Source organism: Lynx canadensis, chromosome D4 (assembly GCF_007474595.2).
Source record: "Lynx canadensis isolate LIC74 chromosome D4, mLynCan4.pri.v2, whole genome shotgun sequence".
NCBI lineage: Eukaryota > Metazoa > Chordata > Mammalia > Carnivora > Felidae > Lynx > Lynx canadensis.
The window spans coordinates 84,708,565-84,726,137 of NC_044315.2; the positions used below are offsets into that span (position 1 = coordinate 84,708,565).

The window sequence follows — 17,573 nt, forward strand, 5'->3', positions numbered from 1 at the left end:
TAGGCTCCACAAAGGAGACAGCCAAAGAGGCACCAGGGTGAGTAGGGTTGTGTCTAAATTCCTAGTCTCTGACTAGACCTATCCTTGGTGTATTCTTTATTCTAAAAATGCATGTGATTCATTGTCAGTGAGAACTAATTAGGTATGTTGAAAGGTTTTTGAGGATAGGTATTACCATTTTCAATAAATCCAATGAATAATTTAGATCTTTAGAAAGAAAGGGAAACTAGGGTGTGTATTTAGTAGGGAGTGGTGGTCAAATAAATGAATAAATAAGGGTTTCCATGAAATAAAAGACTTAACTGTAGGGCTTCTTTACATAGGACACTCAATAAATAAATTTTGATGTTTTCTGTTACATGAAACTTACCCGGACAAAAAGTCTGGTTCATTATTGTTTAAGAAGTGCTCTCGAGTTTTGATCTGGGATGCTGATGTGTTGCCTGGTAGATGGCCCTACCTTTAAGTGCAGCTGGCAGGAGGGACTTCCGCCCTCGTGATGTCAGTGCTTCAAAATCTGTCAGGCTTTCCATAGAATCTATTCAGTTGTACACCTAACACATTTTTATTTTTATTTTTTTAATGAGAGAAGTAATTTTAAAGAAAAAAAAAATCTTTAACTGAAACATCTTCCATGGTAATTTAGAGTCACCCTGCAGCACATGTTTTAGGGAGATGAACGGTGTCATCTGTTCTCTGTGTACTGTGGCCGCGAGGCTGACGTTTTATATACTTTTGCACATGAGCCTCTTTGTGAATGTCATGAGCAGTTATCAGTCTATCATGCATAGAGTAGAAAGGGCAAAGCCAAACTGTAAGGGTGTCAGTACATTATGGCAATAAAAATTTTTCACAGCCTCAAATAAAAAAAAAAATACAGTACTTGACAAGTGAGTCTGTTTTAAATTATTTCAAATCCTCTGGAAACTGAATTTCTATTTGTTCACTTCTCCCATCAGAAGTAGGTTGTGTTTCAAAAGTTGGTTTTCAAGTCCGTTGTTAGGAATTTGGAACTTACTTTCTAAAAAGAAAAAAAAATGGTTTGGATTTTTGGGCTCAACCACATTTGAACCGTAAAGGAGCCAGAATACTTTGCACTGACAAGGTAGAATATACTCTTGTAGCCCTAGCCAATGGAAAAGAAGTAAAATGGAATAAACAATTCATGAAGAGCACTAAGAAAAGACCGATCTTATTAGATAAGACAGTGGAAAAAGAACAAGAAAGACTGTGTGACCTCAGGCAAGTTACATACACTTTCTGACCTCAGTTTTTAAATCAGTAAAACTGGGTCTTTGAGAGGGCTAAATGAGATAATGCATGTAATAATGAGCTCTTCTTAATGGCTGCTGTCATAAACAGAGGTGCCAGTAGGATCCAAAACCAGGTTTCCACAAATTCTAGGTCCGGTGCTTTGTCTTGCAAGTGGTTACGATGGGACAGGAGGGAGGAGAGGCGAGGAGACAGAGGTTGTTACTGTCCGCTGTTTGTGCACAATGGCCGCCCGGAGGTGTGTGGCAGCTTGTAGCCCTCGGTCTGGGTGTTACCCACCTCTAGTAGGAAGTTGATTATGCTCCATTATCCAGGGGAACACCCCCTTTTCCCTTCTCTCACTGCTGCCTCTTCCCTGTTGCCAGTACCCTCCCTCCCCCAGCACTGGGAGCCTGGACCCTCTCTCCCAGCATCCAACGCTCATGTGAAGAGGGTGACCTGACCTCAGTGACCTCAGGAAGCAAGCAAAGCCAGCAGAAGCTTTTGTTGTTGTTGCTCGTGTTGCTTGTTTAAGAAAAGAGAAAGATAACATTTACTGGGTGCCTAGTACATCCCGGGCACAGTCCTGTGTATTTTAACACGTTCTCTCATTTAATTTTCGCGCAGCCCGCTGAGGAGTAGGTATTGTTATCCCATCTTGCAGACTAGGAGAGGAGGACCTTAGATGGCACGACAAAGCCAACAACGGCTAGAAAATCACAACGCTGGGCTGCACACACAGGTCTGTCTGGCTGTCAAGCCCTTGCTGCAGCTGCCCTCTGGGTTCTCAAGGGAATGCACACATATGGTTATCTACAGTGTGTCCAGCCTTTCTGCCCTTACATAAACTTGACTGTGCACCCCTGGGAAGGAGAGGAGTGGAATGAGATTTAGCTTATTAACACCATTCACTTTAAAAATTGAACAGTTATCTGGCTTCCATCCCTCATTTCACATTGAATCACATAATGGGGACGAAAACATATTGATTAGGGAAAAACTATTTATTAGAGGTAAGATTGTTTACCATGTAAATATGCTACATGTTCCATTATACAAGACTTGGCATTTCAACATTTCATAATCTGTTGCATTTAATTAGGCACAGAACATAAAGTATGCATCACAAGTAAACAGGGGAAACACAATGGCAAATTTTTCTAAGATTTGTGCTTCATAAATTTTCAGTTTCCTAATTTCAGTAATGATGTTTTAGTGTCAGCTGCTACTTTTCCAAACAAGTGCCGATCCTCTCCCTAATGTATTTGATGCACGGAAGCAAAACTAAAGATGAACTCTAAAGTTCTCCATTCCTGCTTCCTGCAGATTCAGTCTTGAAGTAATAATTTTTCTCTTTTATTTAACATTGTTTTTAAAATGATAAATGTAGTGATAGAATGTGAAATGTAAGATACAGTTAATGCTAATTAATAAACTGGCTTGCAGTGACTATAGAGACTTTGTAGGTGGTTTAGCTTTATAATTTGAACATGGAGTTTTCAAAGCAGTCTGGGAAATTTTAATGGCGTGAAATTTACAAAGTGTCTGATTTTAATTATTTCAAGAATCCTTGGACCTGCCAAGCTCCAACCTTGTCCTCCAGATAGATCACAGGAATGGAATTGTTGTTGCCTCCTGTAGTTGTGTGGGCCAACACAGGGCCCGGTATGTGCACTCTTAGTGATTGTTAAATAACTTCTAACTGATATTTTTAAGAAGCAGATTGGTTCCCTTTTTTCATTGTAAAATACATTTTTCTAACTAAAAAAAAAATAACCAATACCTGCCTATCTGAAATCAATTTGGATAATATTGGAAAAAAACACAGAAAAACACATAGAAATTGCTTATAAATCCACTGTAAACATTTAAAAAAATTTTTTTAATGTTTATTTTTGAGACAGAGAGAGACAGAGCATGAACGGGGGAGGGTCAGAGAGAGGGAGACACAGAATCCGAAACAGGCTCCAGGCTCTGAGCTGTCAGCACAGAGCCCAAAGTGGGGCTTGAACTCATGGACCGCGAGATAATGACCCGAGCCGAAGTCGAACGCTTAACTGACTGAGCCACCCAGGTGCCCCGCTTATAAATCCACTCTAAAAGATAATCACATATTGGTTGGTATGTGGGTCCTTGTACTTTTTTCCTGTGTATGTGTGTGTGTGTGTGCACACACATACCTCTGTATATCTGTGAATATTTTTATCCCCCAAAAATCTCATGCTGTGTGAAACGAAAAAAAAAATGCCCTTTCCTTCTCTTTATAATATATTGTGAATATTTCCCTGTGTCGCTAAATGTTCTTCCTTAACATGATTTTTAATCAATGATCATATTCCAATACACAGATGTGCTATAAATTAATCTATTTTTTACTAGCATAAGCAAGACTGCCGTGAATCACTTTGCACATGTATCTCTAAATATTTCCTCAAGATAACTTCTTAGTAGACAGGCCCTACTAAGATAACTTCTTAGTAATGCTGATGCAAAGGGTATATGCATAGTGATGGCTTACTCTCCAGAATGGTTATGCTACATAATAAGTAAACCATATCTATCTACCTAGCTTTACTTCTTTAATCTGAATGTTTTTGACTTCCGGGACACCTGAGTGGCTCAGTCGGTTAAGTATCCGACTCTTGATTTCGGCTCGAGTCATGATCTCATGGTTGGTGAGATCCAGCCCTGCATCGGACTCTGTGCTGACAGACCAGAGCCTGCTTGGGATTCTATCCCTCTCTCTGTCTCTGCCCCTTCCCAATGCATGTGCATGCGCTGTCTCTCCTCCCTCTAAATAAAGAAATGAATGAATGAATATATATATATATATATATATATATATATATATATATACACTTTAAAAAATGTTTTTTATTTCCTGGAGCTGACAAATTTGTTCTTTGTAGAGCTGCAAAAGGTCATAGAGACACATAACAACAGTTGCCTGAATGAGCCCCTTTTTTATAGCCAGAGGTCTTTCCTAGGCACAGCCGGTGAGGGGACTTCCACCAAGTACTCACACAAAGAAGTTAAACTGTAACCAGAGTTAGCCTGTTTACTTAAGGCAACAGTCTCAAACTAGGGTATACATACATGGTCCACAAAGTAGCAAAAGATTTTCCAGAGGTTACTAGGGCGCAGTTGTAAGGTTTTCCCCGGCCAGCTTTCCACATGTATGTATATATTCTTGCCTGAAATCCGTGAGCCTCAGAAAGCGGCTGTTGTGGAAGCGACGTGTGGGTTTTTTCCTTCCTCTGCTTTATCACTTGCCATTTTTCCACTTTGTGAAAGGAATCCCCCCACCTTATATGATGGCCCATTGCCCCAAAGTGTGAGACCCTCCCCAGTGCCACCAAAGGGTTGTGTGAAAGTTTGATGACCAAACCCCCTTCTACCAGCCCTTTATAACCCTGCACCCCTCTGATTAAGAAGTACATGAATGATTTTTTTAAAAGTTACTTTTGATGGTCAAAGTAAGTACTTTTATTAAAATAAGTCTGTATTGCTTTGATCAGTTTTAGACTAATTGTAATGATAGCTTAATCCAGAAAGATGTATGAAACATGGAGAGCCTTATAATTACAGGAGATAAAAACAGTGTAAAATTTTCAATTTCCATGTATTTCTTTTGTAGAGCATAAAAGTATATTGCATTAGGATAATATGGGAGGAAAATGTAATGGAAATACACTTCTAAGGACAAAACGGGATGCAAAATTTTTGACTGTTAAAGAAAAGCAAGTTTATGTATTTTTAAAATGGATACTGGGTATCAAATTGCTTTGCTATTTAAATTCGGTTGGATACATTTTAAAGAATTGTGTTACAGTTTTATTTTAAAATGTCAACATTTATGACATACTGAAATAACATTGTTTATAACTATAAACTTATAATGAAAAATAGTAGATGCCAACTTAAAAAATGTGCAAAGGACAAAATATGTGTGAGTGGGTACCTGATTATTCAAAATTTCTTTAGGGACTATTCCAGTAAAAAGCGTGCAGTCCACTGACACAGGACAGGCACCTGTCTGAGAAGGCTGCCTTACCTGGCCTCAGGTGGCCCCCTCTGACCCCATCCCCCAGTATACTTCCTAGAAGGCTCTGCCTTTGTCTTCCTTCCACTTCTCCAGTCAGTGCAGCCTTGCAGAGGGGAGGTGTGAGGGTGCCTCTTCAGGCTTTCCCTTGCCTAGAACACTCTCCCCTGTCCTGTTCCTTAGCCAGAGCCTGCTGGTCCTTCACATGTCGTAACTGGTGCCCATCCTGGTACCCATGCCTTCCCCTGCTCTCTCTGTGCCTTCATTCTCCCCAGGGGGAATGTTCCTCTCTTGTTAGGCCTCCACTCAGATGTCACATCTTCCAGAAACACTCCTTGGATCTCCTTTCCTCCTTTCCTTTAGAACAGTTGCTCCTTCCTGTCTCACCACAACAGAGGGGTTTAGAGGTTGAGAGGGGAAAAGGGAGTTAAGTTAGTACGAAGAGGGAGGTAGCAGCTGACATTAGCGAAACAGTTTTCGCTAATTGTTTCGTGTGTCTAGCATTGTTTTATAATCAGATTGCAAATTCTAGGCAGGTACAGGTACATGTTTATTTATTCTTTTATCTCCTCATGACACGTAGGGTAGTACTGACCATAAGAGATACTCAGTAAATACCTCAATTGATATAAAAAAGGAAAAACTTGATGGGGAAAAATCAATTGGGGAAAAGTGGTGTTGAAATCTGGATCTGGATCTGTCACACTTTGCTGTGTGGTTTCGGGCAATTTGTCTAGTCTGGATCTCTTGTTCCTTCACTGGCGACACATGGGTGCTAGCCATTGCTAACTAACAGTCTTCAGCTAATTACCATGGGCCAAATCATTAATATACCCAACTATTCTATGAGTTTGTCTTTTTTTAGATTCCACATATAAAAACATTTGACTTGTTAAAAGCGATTGGCAGTCTGCTGCTGGATGGAGTTAGGCGAACACATGGCTAGTAAATGGGCGAGACCAGAAGCTCTTCTGGCCATGTCTTGGCTTGCAGAAGGGCTCCTGAAAACCAGCAGCCTGCAGAATGTTCACTGTTCACTTCCCCAATTGCCAGAGACTCATGGCCTGGGAGCTGAAAGCAATGAACATGAACAGAAGGAGGAAAGTACTCGTATGTTTATTCTCTCTCTTTTTTAATTCTCATTTTTAATTGATCTTAAAATCTTGCCTGGCCCTTCGCCCTCTGCACAGTGCAGAGTCACGAATCCTCGCTCGATACATGGCTCAAAAGAGAAGTACGGGACAGTGCATTCCCTTTCTCTCCACCTGCCTGTGTTTCCTGCCTGTGTTTCTATTCTGGGGCCAACGTACAGACCATTCCAGTTCCGAGACGGAGCAAGCCCGGCTCCACTTAGCGTCCCGTGAGTATAGCCTGGCTCCACTGTGAGCACCGTGTAGAAAGGACACATGTGATCTGTAGCTTTTAGTGCTTCTTACAGGGTGAGGGTGGAGATTCTTTTGCAACTAATTGTATCCATTGGTTTTTAAAAGGTGAAAGAAATTCCTGAACTTAGGTGTCGATTTCTGCATTAATTAAACTGATCTTAGTTGCAGCAGTATGGTCTTAATAGCTGCTTGCTGCAATACCCAAATCTGTGATATCAGAATGTGACGTGCATATTTTAATTTGAGAAATAGTTTAACATTTTTAGATATTCATTTAGATGTGGTTATGCAGGTTAAACATAACGTATGATCACTGCTTCTTTCATTGCTTCCAATTAAACCTTGCTTGTTAGTTTAACCTCTAGGTAATCCCATCAAACAATTGATGTCAAGGAAACACTGCCCACAGTAGCTTCGGATGAGTGGCCATTAATTTTAATTGCCTTGATATTAAAGATTAAGAAGTATTGGGACTAGCAGAATAGAAACGATCTGATGTCAAGCAAATCCACTTGCTAAAGCTTCCCCAGGCTGCTGGTGATATTAAAATTTTACTGTGAGAATTAAATAAACCTTTATTAGTGATGACTGTTGTTTGATTGGTCCAGGGGTATGCATAAACACAGGATTCTTGCATAGCTAGAGATGAGACCTTCAGTGGTACCCAGATTCCTCAATTATGAAACTGTTAATAAAGCTGTAATCTGATTTTCCAGGCTAGGTTTCATTAATGTATTATAGCTTCTCTGATTGTCAAGGTAATATTAACTACAAGTACGGAATCCAGCAGAGAATTGTTTAGAAGAGGAGAATTCTAAGATGGGCCTTTGTTGCTAAATTCAGAGTTGGGGAATTTTCATTAATTATACTTAAGAAATGCCGAATTCCCTCTCAACCAGGACTATCTCCCTTTGCACCATAGATAGATAACATTCAATATTTAACTCTTTCGAAGGCCTGCCAGTCTTATTCAGATAAACTGGTGTGATATTATATGTTGAAGGAGCTTTTTGCAAACCAGCTCTGTAGGTCTGCCTCCTGAGCTGAGAATGTGCTTGTGAAACATGAGGTAGGATCTAAGAGGACTTACTTTGACCGGCATAATCAGAGCGGATCCCTTTATGCTGCTTTTTCAATCTTGAGTCAGAACTTTTGTTTTTAGAGTCATATAATGGGAATGGGTCCTAATAGTCACTGAGGCTGACTTCTGGTGCAGGAATCTTCCCAGAGCATCTGTCTCCATGTTCCTGGAGGCCTGGGCCCCACATTGACATCATCTCTGGCTTCTTCCTCTCCCCTTGACCTCTACAGCTGGCCCGTGGGCAAATTCTGCCAGTTCCTCCCCCATGATAGCTGCCCTCTCGATAACTACTGCTCTACCTGGCCCAGGCCTCCGCTGCCTTCTCACCTGTGTACTCCCCTGGCTCTTCCTCCCGCCACCACATCCTACGCAATGATCATGTGTTCCTGCTGCAAGCACTCGGAGCTCAAAGAAGGGAGGGCAGAGAAGGCCAGTGACCTAGTGGGGTTCAGTCGCTCAGGGCTGTTTGAGAACCTTGATATTGTGACCGTCTGGGTGTTGGACCATTTAAGGCCAGTGATTGGAAGCGAGAGGGAACCAGATCTTGGTTCCGAATACAGAACTGTGTATTCATTAGAATCGTCCAGTGGTGGAATCAGGGACTTTGTAAGGTAGGAAGTACCACATTTCAAGAGATGGAGATGCCCTGAACACAAAGGGAAAACAGAGAAGGAGGTGCAGGTTTAGAGGACACATGAATTCCATTTTAGACCTTTTGAGCTGGAGGCTGTGGCAGGACATTTTATATGTAAATGTCCTTAAAATATCAAGAACTGAAATTCTTTATAGAAGTTAGGGATAGAGATGGAAATCTGGGAGTCATCACACAGAGGCAGTGATTGAAATCATTAATATGGATAAGATAGCTCAAGGAGAAGAGAGAAGAGGGCCAAGAACTGAGTTTTAGGGAAGACACACACATGCGCATGCACACACACACACGCGCACACACACACACCCTGGCGTGTCAGATACTGCTGAAAGAGCAAACAAGGAAAGAGAAAAGGCCATGGGATTTGGGGCATGTGTTATGCCTGTGTAGCCACCTCAGTTGGCCTCCTAGCCCTGAGATTATTAAGATTGAATGAGAAAATGTATTCAGAGGGCTCCGCGTAATGCTTGGCACATAGGAGAGAGTCATTGAATGACAGTTACAACTACTACTATTTGCTCTGAAGGAAGGAAGTGATACATATAGTCCTTAAGGCATGGGAGGGATAATAGTGGAACAGAAACAGCTAGGAAGTCCCGATCTGTCACATATTTACTTCCCGATGAGTTTTGGCTTGTTTCTGTCTGCTGAACCTATGCTCACAGTTGCCGCATGGGTCCTCAGTAAGGGCACCTGCCTTTGTATATGTGCACGCGGTGATTCCCCAGTATGCGACAGCATGTGGGCAGCAGCAAGGCCAGCATTGTCTTCCTCCCGTGGCTTCCTTACCAGAGTTCTCTGGCTTCTTCTGGAAGGATGAGTGCCACAGGTTGAAGAATGAGCATTCTATTTCCAAAGCAATTAAAGACTTGGCAGAGATGGTCAGTAAGCATGCCCACTGGTGTAAATTGGGTTGGAGGGCTCTTGCCGCTCCTTATTTTTCCTCAGGGCCCCTGAATAGCTGTTCAGAATAAAACAGTGACCCACCCAGCCTGATACTACAGCAACATGCCCCTTTGACAGATTATTAAGAAGTTAATGAAGAGTATTTTTAAACCGTTACTTTAACAAAAGGGAGGTCAGAGCCTTTTATATAGCAGGTGGGTACCTTTTTATAAACTGCTGTGTGGGTTTTAGTTTCTTTACATAGCTCAGCTACAGGTGCCTGAACACGTCACGTAACTATGAGCAATGAGTCTCGGGCCAAAGTTTTGCTGTCAGTGAAATGTGATGAAATCTTCCTGTTGCCAAGTTCGTCTTTGGAAATCTCTTCCACTTGCACGGGCTGACATCATAAGTAGTTTGCCAAAGAAAGAAGTATATTCCACCTGATGAGATCAGCGCCGCTCCCCCGTATTTGCATTTGACCTTATTGGAATTACTTGAATTTTCAAGTTGTGACCTTCTCGTGTGTTAACTGGCGGTGCCTGAGCAGCCATCTTGGCAGATACACAGTGCCTTCTAAGACTGGAGACAAAGGGATTTTTCATCCATTATTAATTGATGTTACTCTTTTCAGCAGACCAAACATGATTCTACTGTCCAACTGCCAAAATCGTTCCAGAGCCAAAAAGAATAAGTCATTCCTTCACAAGTATTTATTATTTACCTAGCTTAACAAATGTTGCCTTTCATTTTTTCAGCTACTTTGGGGGTACTGATCGTTCATATACTAACTGGTATATACCCACTGAATCCTTTCGGTGAACAGCGCTCCCATCCTTTTTAGCGTTACTGCAGCTAACTCCAAGAAGGGGTATCTTTCCGAGAGTTTGCGAAAAGAGAAACCAAGCCCCTAGAACCATGATGCATTAGCCACAGGAGGCGATTAAGTACACGCTAGGAATTGAGTGTCTCCCAAGGCATCCCCTTGGTATCCAACAGTTATTCCTGGAAATTTGACTCTTTCCCCCCCACCTTTGACCTCTCTTCCCCTTCACTCGTGTCCTTGCAATTTGTAGGTATCCAACTGGTTTGGCAACAAACGAATCAGGTACAAGAAGAATATCGGCAAGTTTCAGGAAGAAGCCAACCTCTATGCCGCAAAGACAGCCGTGACCGCCGCGCACGCAGTAGCCGCAGCTGTGCAGAACAACCAGACCAATTCGCCCACCACGCCAAATTCTGGTGCGTACTGGGTGCTCGCTCCCGACTCGGCTCAGGCGGCCTTATGCCACAAAACCCTGTCCCACAGGCCAGGAAACAAGAGCCAGACTGAGGACACAGTGAATTTATAATGGAAGATTTATATTAAAATCAGGGCTTATTCTTGGGATGGGTGAATGAGTGGATGGCCAGAGTCTGTAAACCCACTGTTCATAACGAGTGCCACTCGCTACTGGTAGATTCTGGAACCTTTACACTTAATAGTGGTTTTGAATTCAGCAACTATGCAAAGCGCTATCGCTAATAATTATTTTAACTGTATTGTCCCATGTATCATTTTAAGGTCCACAGTGGTCTGTCAGAGAATGAATGGAAGAGCCCGAGTGGGAAGTTTATCTGTTGCCGTGCATAATGAAGCTAGAATGTTGGGAGCAGAGCAGTGCTTTCCACTGAATCTAGCTGCAGACTACAGTCTGCTGTCCTTCTTAGCATTTCTTTAGCACCTGTGCCGACTTGGTAGGTAGTTAGCTGCGAGGGGTATAGTACTTGATACATGGATGCGTATCTGCAGTATCATGGTGCATTTTGGCTACAGTTTATGTGACATTTGTGATGGAGTTAGAAACATCTAAAAATTACAAGGCACTTGAGTAACAGTGAAAGGTGTGTAGCTAGTGCAGTAGGTGGACTCGAGATGCGATTCAAGGGCTTTTCTAAGCAGATCTTTTTAATATATGTTTAAAAGTTCAGAAAGTGAGGGATTTTTGTTTATTTGTTTTGTTGTCTTTCCCCTGCCCTCTCTCCTATCCCCTTTCTTGCCCCAACCTCCCCCACTCCAGCTCTTTTTAATGGAAACATAAACAGATGAAAGTTAGGTAGAAGGCATGGCTAAGAAAGAGCTTCAGAAAAACCTTTATTCTCTAATTGCCATGACAGTTCATGATGACAAAGGGCTCATTTAATGACCAAGTCCTAGAGATAAATGAAAACAAGGGGGTGGTTCCAGACCAGCTGCTGGGTGTTTTTCTGTTTACTTTGATTTCCTCTTTGTTTCCTATTTGGGCTTCCCCACTGGTAAGACTTTCCTAGCTGCAAAATGAATCCCAGGACCTAACTCTTTGGAGTTATTCTCCATCTTCTTAGATCTGGAAATGCTTTATGTTGTACACGACCTTTCCCTTCTGCACCTTTTCTCCTTTCCCTGCCTCTAGGTCTTTGAGGATTATGTGTGTAGCTCTCTGTTATTCAGCTACTTAACTCTTTCCTTTCCAGGTTCTTCTGGTTCTTTTAACCTCCCAAATTCTGGGGACATGTTCATGAACATGCAGAGTCTGAATGGGGATTCTTACCAAGGGTCCCAAGTCGGAGCCAATGTGCAATCACAGGTAGGAGAAATGCCCCAACTGGGGCCTTTCTAGCAGGGTAGGGTTTGGGCTCAAAACTCCATGCTTTTACCCCATGGAAGTGGTCTGCACCTCCGTGCAGACCCTGTGCTGGGTGCTTCCAAACATGACCCATCTGCCCCACCGTTTAATTTAATGAGAATTCAAGTGAACAGTGACTTTGGAAGATTCAAACCTGATGAACTTTGTGAATGCATTCGGCTCTGGCTTGAGCTCATGGACAGGGTTGGGTGCATCTTACTTTCGTAACAAAACAAAACAAAAATGGTGTGTGCCAGCGTGTGCGTATGGTTCAAGAACATGTGCGTGTGTTTCCTTTCCGGATTTTTAAAAGTCAGAATCAAAAAAACCTGAGTGCTTAAAGTATATTCCAGGTTCAACTCTTTTCTCGTCCTCTTAACTGAGAACAACCACTTGTGTTTATGCGTGTAGGTGCGTGCGTACGTGTGTGTGAGAGGGAGAGATCCCGTATACATATTTATAAGTAGTGTTCACCCACAGCCACACACGTTTCGTTGACGTAGGTGGCAAGTGAGCATTGCCACGAAGATGTTCTTGTTGGGCTGGCATGAAAAACAAAGATGTGTGAGTTTAAATATGCAAAGAATTGTTGAAATTCTGCCAGTCACATTTGATTGATCAATTTGTCTCTCACTGAAGATGCTAAACCCTTGTGGCACACATAATTCAAATTGTTTCCTTTTGTAAACGATGATGTTTTAATAGATTTGGGATGATGAATTCTGTTTCGTCTCACTTCTAGGTGGATACCCTCCGTCATGTTATCAATCAGACGGGAGGCTACAGTGATGGCCTTGGAGGAAACGCACTGTACAGTCCACATAACCTAAATGTGAGTACTCTGGGGAACCAGATTCGAAGAGCTGTAGGAACAGCGTCAGGTAAACAGTGGCTGATAAATAAATTAATGGCCATTTGACTTGGCCTCTCACCTTGTTGGCAGGTGGGGAAGGCGGCGTTTTTACCGCACTTTGTTTTATGAACCTAAACGCTTGATGTCGCCCAGGTGCCCTTAGAAGTCCTCACAGATGGGGCGCCTGGGTGGCTCAGTCGGTTGAGCGTCCGGCTTCGGCTCAGGTCACGATCTTGCGATTTGTGAGTTCGAGCCCCGCGTCGGATTCTGGGCTGACGGCTCAGAGCCAGGAGCCCGTTTCAGACTCTGTGTCTCCCTCTCTCTCTCCCCCTCCCCCGCTCACGCTCTGTTGTCTCTCTCTCTCTCAAAAATGAACAAGCGTGTAAACAATTTTTATGAAAATAAAGAAGTCCTCACAGGTACCCAGGAGTGGCCGGCATTCTGTCATCAATAGGGACTCGAGCATCAGCCCATTAAGACGCCGTCTCCTACTGGCTGTGCTGTGTCCCAGGGAAATGGATAAAACAGGTCATTTATCTATCTTAGAATCAAGCAGTAGGAAACATTCCCAAACACATCTCAAGTGAAGGGAACAGCCTTGGAGGGCCCCAGACAGATCAACAGACCAAGCTAAACAAAGAATTCCATTCTGAAGAGTGAGTTGGCTGCATTGTCAACGTGGAATGCAACACGTGTTTGGCACTTTTCAGCCTCTCAAAAAAAATTTTTTTAATTATGGAGGAAATAATTTTAACTTTTGTAACCAATTCACCAAAACTTTACTTTTACCCCACACTGACATGGATGGAACAGGGCAAAACGCCTCAGCTCTGGAAAGGGAGCCTGGGGAGGGGAGGATCAGGCCATCAGGGTAGAGCTGGGGAGAGGAGTGGTGGAGGGAATCTGGGATTCTAGGCTCAGGGAGGAAATGAACTGCCCAAAGCGTGGTGGTAGAATCAGGAGGAAAGTGGACAAATTTCTCCCTTTCTAGGGCCTTGGCTTGCTAGGAGAGTAAATATTAATGATTGCAAAAGTGATTGAGGATGTTCAATTGTAAAGGGAAGAAAGGACCATTAAATACTCAAATCTTTTACATTTGAAATGTCAAATCTTTCTTTTTGGGTTTATAAATAACTCATAATAACCCACAACAAACCATATAAAAAGCCTTTTAGTTGCATTTCTCCTTTTTCATTTAAGTGTTTTGAAATGCTTCAGAGAATGTGCGATATCCTTATCAACATGATAAAATATGAAACCGTGATTGCCTGCAGCATTTTACAGACATGAATTCCATCTTCACTGATGAGGCTTGATAAGGCGCTGTTGTATAATACAGTGCATAATCTCAAACCACCAGAGTAAGGATTAATTTATTTTGAAAAAAAGAATGCTTGCTGACAACCTCTCCTCCAGCTGCCACGCTGGGTAAAAATATTGTACATTTGTTGTTTATAAATGTGGATAAAGGAGGAATGATGTTTACTTCAGATGGAATATCTTTAGACTTGTATCTGTGTACGAGTTTTTCTTCTCCTAAGTAGATTTTCATACCTGAGGGGTAAAAACAGCTTACCGTTCAGGTAGAGAGGGTTTCTCAGAGGCCCACAAACGCACACGAGCACGTCACTGCCCAGCTGCGCGCCGGACGCTCTGAAAATCCATCGCCGTAGCATTGTCTTCTTCCTCCGGAGTTGTCTTCCTTTCTTCTTCCAGAATTTGATCTGCCTCAAGCCTGGAAGATCCTTGTCCCTTCGGGTCCGGTCATCTCTGTGGGGTTGTTTGGTCCCTCCCCCCCCCACCCCCCCGCCCCACTCTCTTTCTCTTGGTCCTGGAGGGAGGAAAGGTACTTTATGTGCAGAACTATGCAGTCGGTCAAAAGACAGGGCGCTAAGAACAGCGGCCGTGGGAGAAGGGAAAGCGGCCGGCACAGAGCTCGTCTAACAGCCGGACCCAGGCTGCGCGGAGGCTCTAGACGGAGTTCTCAGTAGCCTGGTGGCACAGGCCTCAAAGAAGACATTGTAGATGAACTCGCAGAAGTTGCGGACGGATGTGAAGGAGGCAGGGGGACCTCATGTCCCACAGGGACGCTGGCGCGGGAGGCCCGGGTCCGCGGGCAGCGGAGCGCGAGGCTGGTCTGAGCCGCAGGCGCTGGGTGTCAGCCAGCTCACCCTCGCCCTCTCTCCGGAAAGGCCCGCCCCGTCACTTCCACTCAGTGTTCCCCAAGTCGCAAGCCCCGCACCTCCCTCTTCTTGACTGACATAAAAATATGTAGCGACAAGCTGTCTGCCACAGCAGAAATCTGATCAGACATTGATTTCAGCAATTGCCTCTATAGGCCAAGACACGAGGCAAATTTGTTTCTGAGTACTGTTATTGCCGATGCAGGTCGAGGCAGGAAGGGCCAGCGGCGTGTGAAAAGCAGCAGCAACATCCCAAATAGGAGCCCCAGTTAGAGATAATTGGAATACAGATTTGAATAGTGTGCTCCTCCACAGTTCATGCATTTTCATTCCGGAAGATCCCATTCGGAAGGGAATTCTGGCCTTCATTTTCCCAGGGTTACAGTAGCTGGCTGTCGAGCGGGTATGGAACGAGGGCGGGCCCCTTCTCTATGGAAACGAGGACCAGGCTGGGCTGACGTTTACACCTCATGGAGCCGGAGGTCTTGCCGAGGCATTGCACTCAGCCTCTCCACCGCTCCCTCCTGAAAAGGTTTCTTTCCGAGTCACTTTCTTTTTACAGCAAATCAAAGGCCGAGCTGCATGCCAGCCTGAGACTAGCCGAGGCCCTCCTTCAGCGCGCTGATTTATGGCCAAGTCTTTACTTGGTGGGATGGATTTGTTTTACATGCATTTAATCCCACTTTAACACATGCTTCAAACTCCTGCCAAAGTGGGTTTAGAAAATACATTTTGCTAATGTATCTTTGCTCTCATGTTGTCATCTGGGTATTTTAAATCGGGGAGGAGAATTAATATGTAGACGTGCACCCGTTGAACTGTGTTTCTCCTTTCAGGCTAATGGAGGCTGGCAGGACGCAACAACTCCATCTTCTGTGACTTCCCCTACAGAAGGCCCGGGAAGTGTGCACTCTGATACCTCTAACTAATCTCTGGCAACACTTTTCCCTGAGCTGACATGCCTTGCTAAGTGCATTCAGAGCAATAGGAGGAAAAGGAAAGCGTTTTGTAGCCCACCATCTACAGCTTTACTGTAAAACCTTGTCTTATTAGAGAACTTGGTAAATCAGTTTTTTAAAGGAATCATAATCATTTGTATTTATACTTAAAAACACACAATGTTAAAAAAGCACTTTATCCAATTAGGCCAAGATTTAACATTGTTGACAGTCCTGTAGCTATTTTATCATAATTTATTATCAATATTTTACATTAATGGTTTCACAGTTGCCAATTACTTGGCCTTAAGGGTAAAAAGTACAATATATGCTAAACCTCAATCGTTAGAGCAGATGCAAAGATTCACCTCACCTAAATTGAATTTCTTGCATTTTTCCATCGCGGACTTTGATTGTCTTTCTTTCATATCGCTAATGGGGTTGGAATAAAGGAGCTGTTTGGCTATCTCTGTTAACGATGGTTTGTTTAAGAATCTTCCTTGTCACGTTTGCGTTTCGATCTCTTACGTTATAATTAGATCAGAGACTGGTAGCATCTTTTCTCTCTCTGGAAGCACCAGTGCCCAGAGTCTACTCGGTAATTAAATTCTGGATCCAGATTGTTCTGAGAGATGAAGATCCTTGCTGCTGATAGAGGTGAACACGAGATCCGTCTGGGGCTGTACGGCGTGCACTGGGTGCTGCACAGGCTTGTCAAGGTTTGCTACGTCCTCTGGGCATCCACAAAGGCCCTGCTCTCTGGAGTGTTGTATATAGTGTAGCAAAAGAGTATTTATACATCTCACCAATCAAAACACAGCTTTATTACCTCATGCGAACTCATACAAACCAATAGAATTTCCACATGTTCTGTAGCTTAGAGTGTGCTCACTTACTACCTCTGAACAATACTCACGCTGTAGTTCGTCTCTTTCTTACCTTTTTGCATCTTGTAATTAACTCTTTGTTTCCCTTCACAAAATGTAATGTACATTGTAATCTTTTAAAAGAAAAATCAGGGTTGCATTTGCAACTTTTAAAAAACCAAGAGTGGAAACATCGGGTCTTCAATTAACACAGGATCAGTAAAACCGTTGTAAATACCGAGAAAGCATTTTGAATGTTCTTCATCTTGTTACTAATCCATGCAAAAAAAAAAAGAAAAAAAAAAGGCGGCTAATTGTGATGCATTCAGATTTCAGTATTCAGTACTGTATATTTCACCCTGTGTAACGGGGCCCCTCCCTCTCCTTTCTCTCTTTTTGTATTGTATGCGATTCTGAAACTGATTGAGTCATGAAAATAATTTGTGGCGGTGATTCTAATGTATTAAAAATGTTTCGTGTTCCTTTCTAACTGGATTACACCCTGGATTGAAAAAGTCTTCCTCGTGGTAGCTATATGTAGTTTCAAACATGAATAAACTTTTTGCTTTCATGATTAAATGGTGCCGTTTCTGACTCCACCACGTGAGCCGGCCAGGGCCAGCAAAGCAGAAAGCCTGCCCGGAGGCAGGCCGGGGCCGGGAAAGGTGTGGCCCTACACAGAGGGACTTTGAAATGACCGTGAAGCAGGGAGTGGGGGAACAGCCCCTGCCGACTGACTGCTCTCTCTCGGTGCGGGCTCCTGGCTAGCTCCTGGACCGACCCTATGCATCC

The 17,573-nt window shown here is 43.2% G+C and overlaps 1 protein-coding gene across 2 annotated transcripts in view; it reads left to right on the forward strand.

The window, feature by feature from the left end:
- PBX3 (PBX homeobox 3) overlaps nt 1–17,360 on the forward strand; it is a 221,437-nt gene extending 204,077 nt beyond the window's left edge. The window contains exons 6-9 of one of the 2 annotated variants that reach the window (XM_030293354.1): nt 10,373–10,538; nt 11,790–11,902; nt 12,684–12,773; nt 15,814–17,360. In XM_030293354.1, coding sequence (XP_030149214.1) covers nt 10,373–10,538; nt 11,790–11,902; nt 12,684–12,773; nt 15,814–15,906 — 462 coding nt within the window. In that variant the 3' untranslated portion in view covers nt 15,907–17,360. The remainder of the gene's footprint in view (nt 1–10,372; nt 10,539–11,789; nt 11,903–12,683; nt 12,774–15,813) is intronic. The other variant, XM_030293355.1, reaches the window with a different exon arrangement.
- The last annotated feature ends 213 nt before the right edge of the window (nt 17,361–17,573 follow it).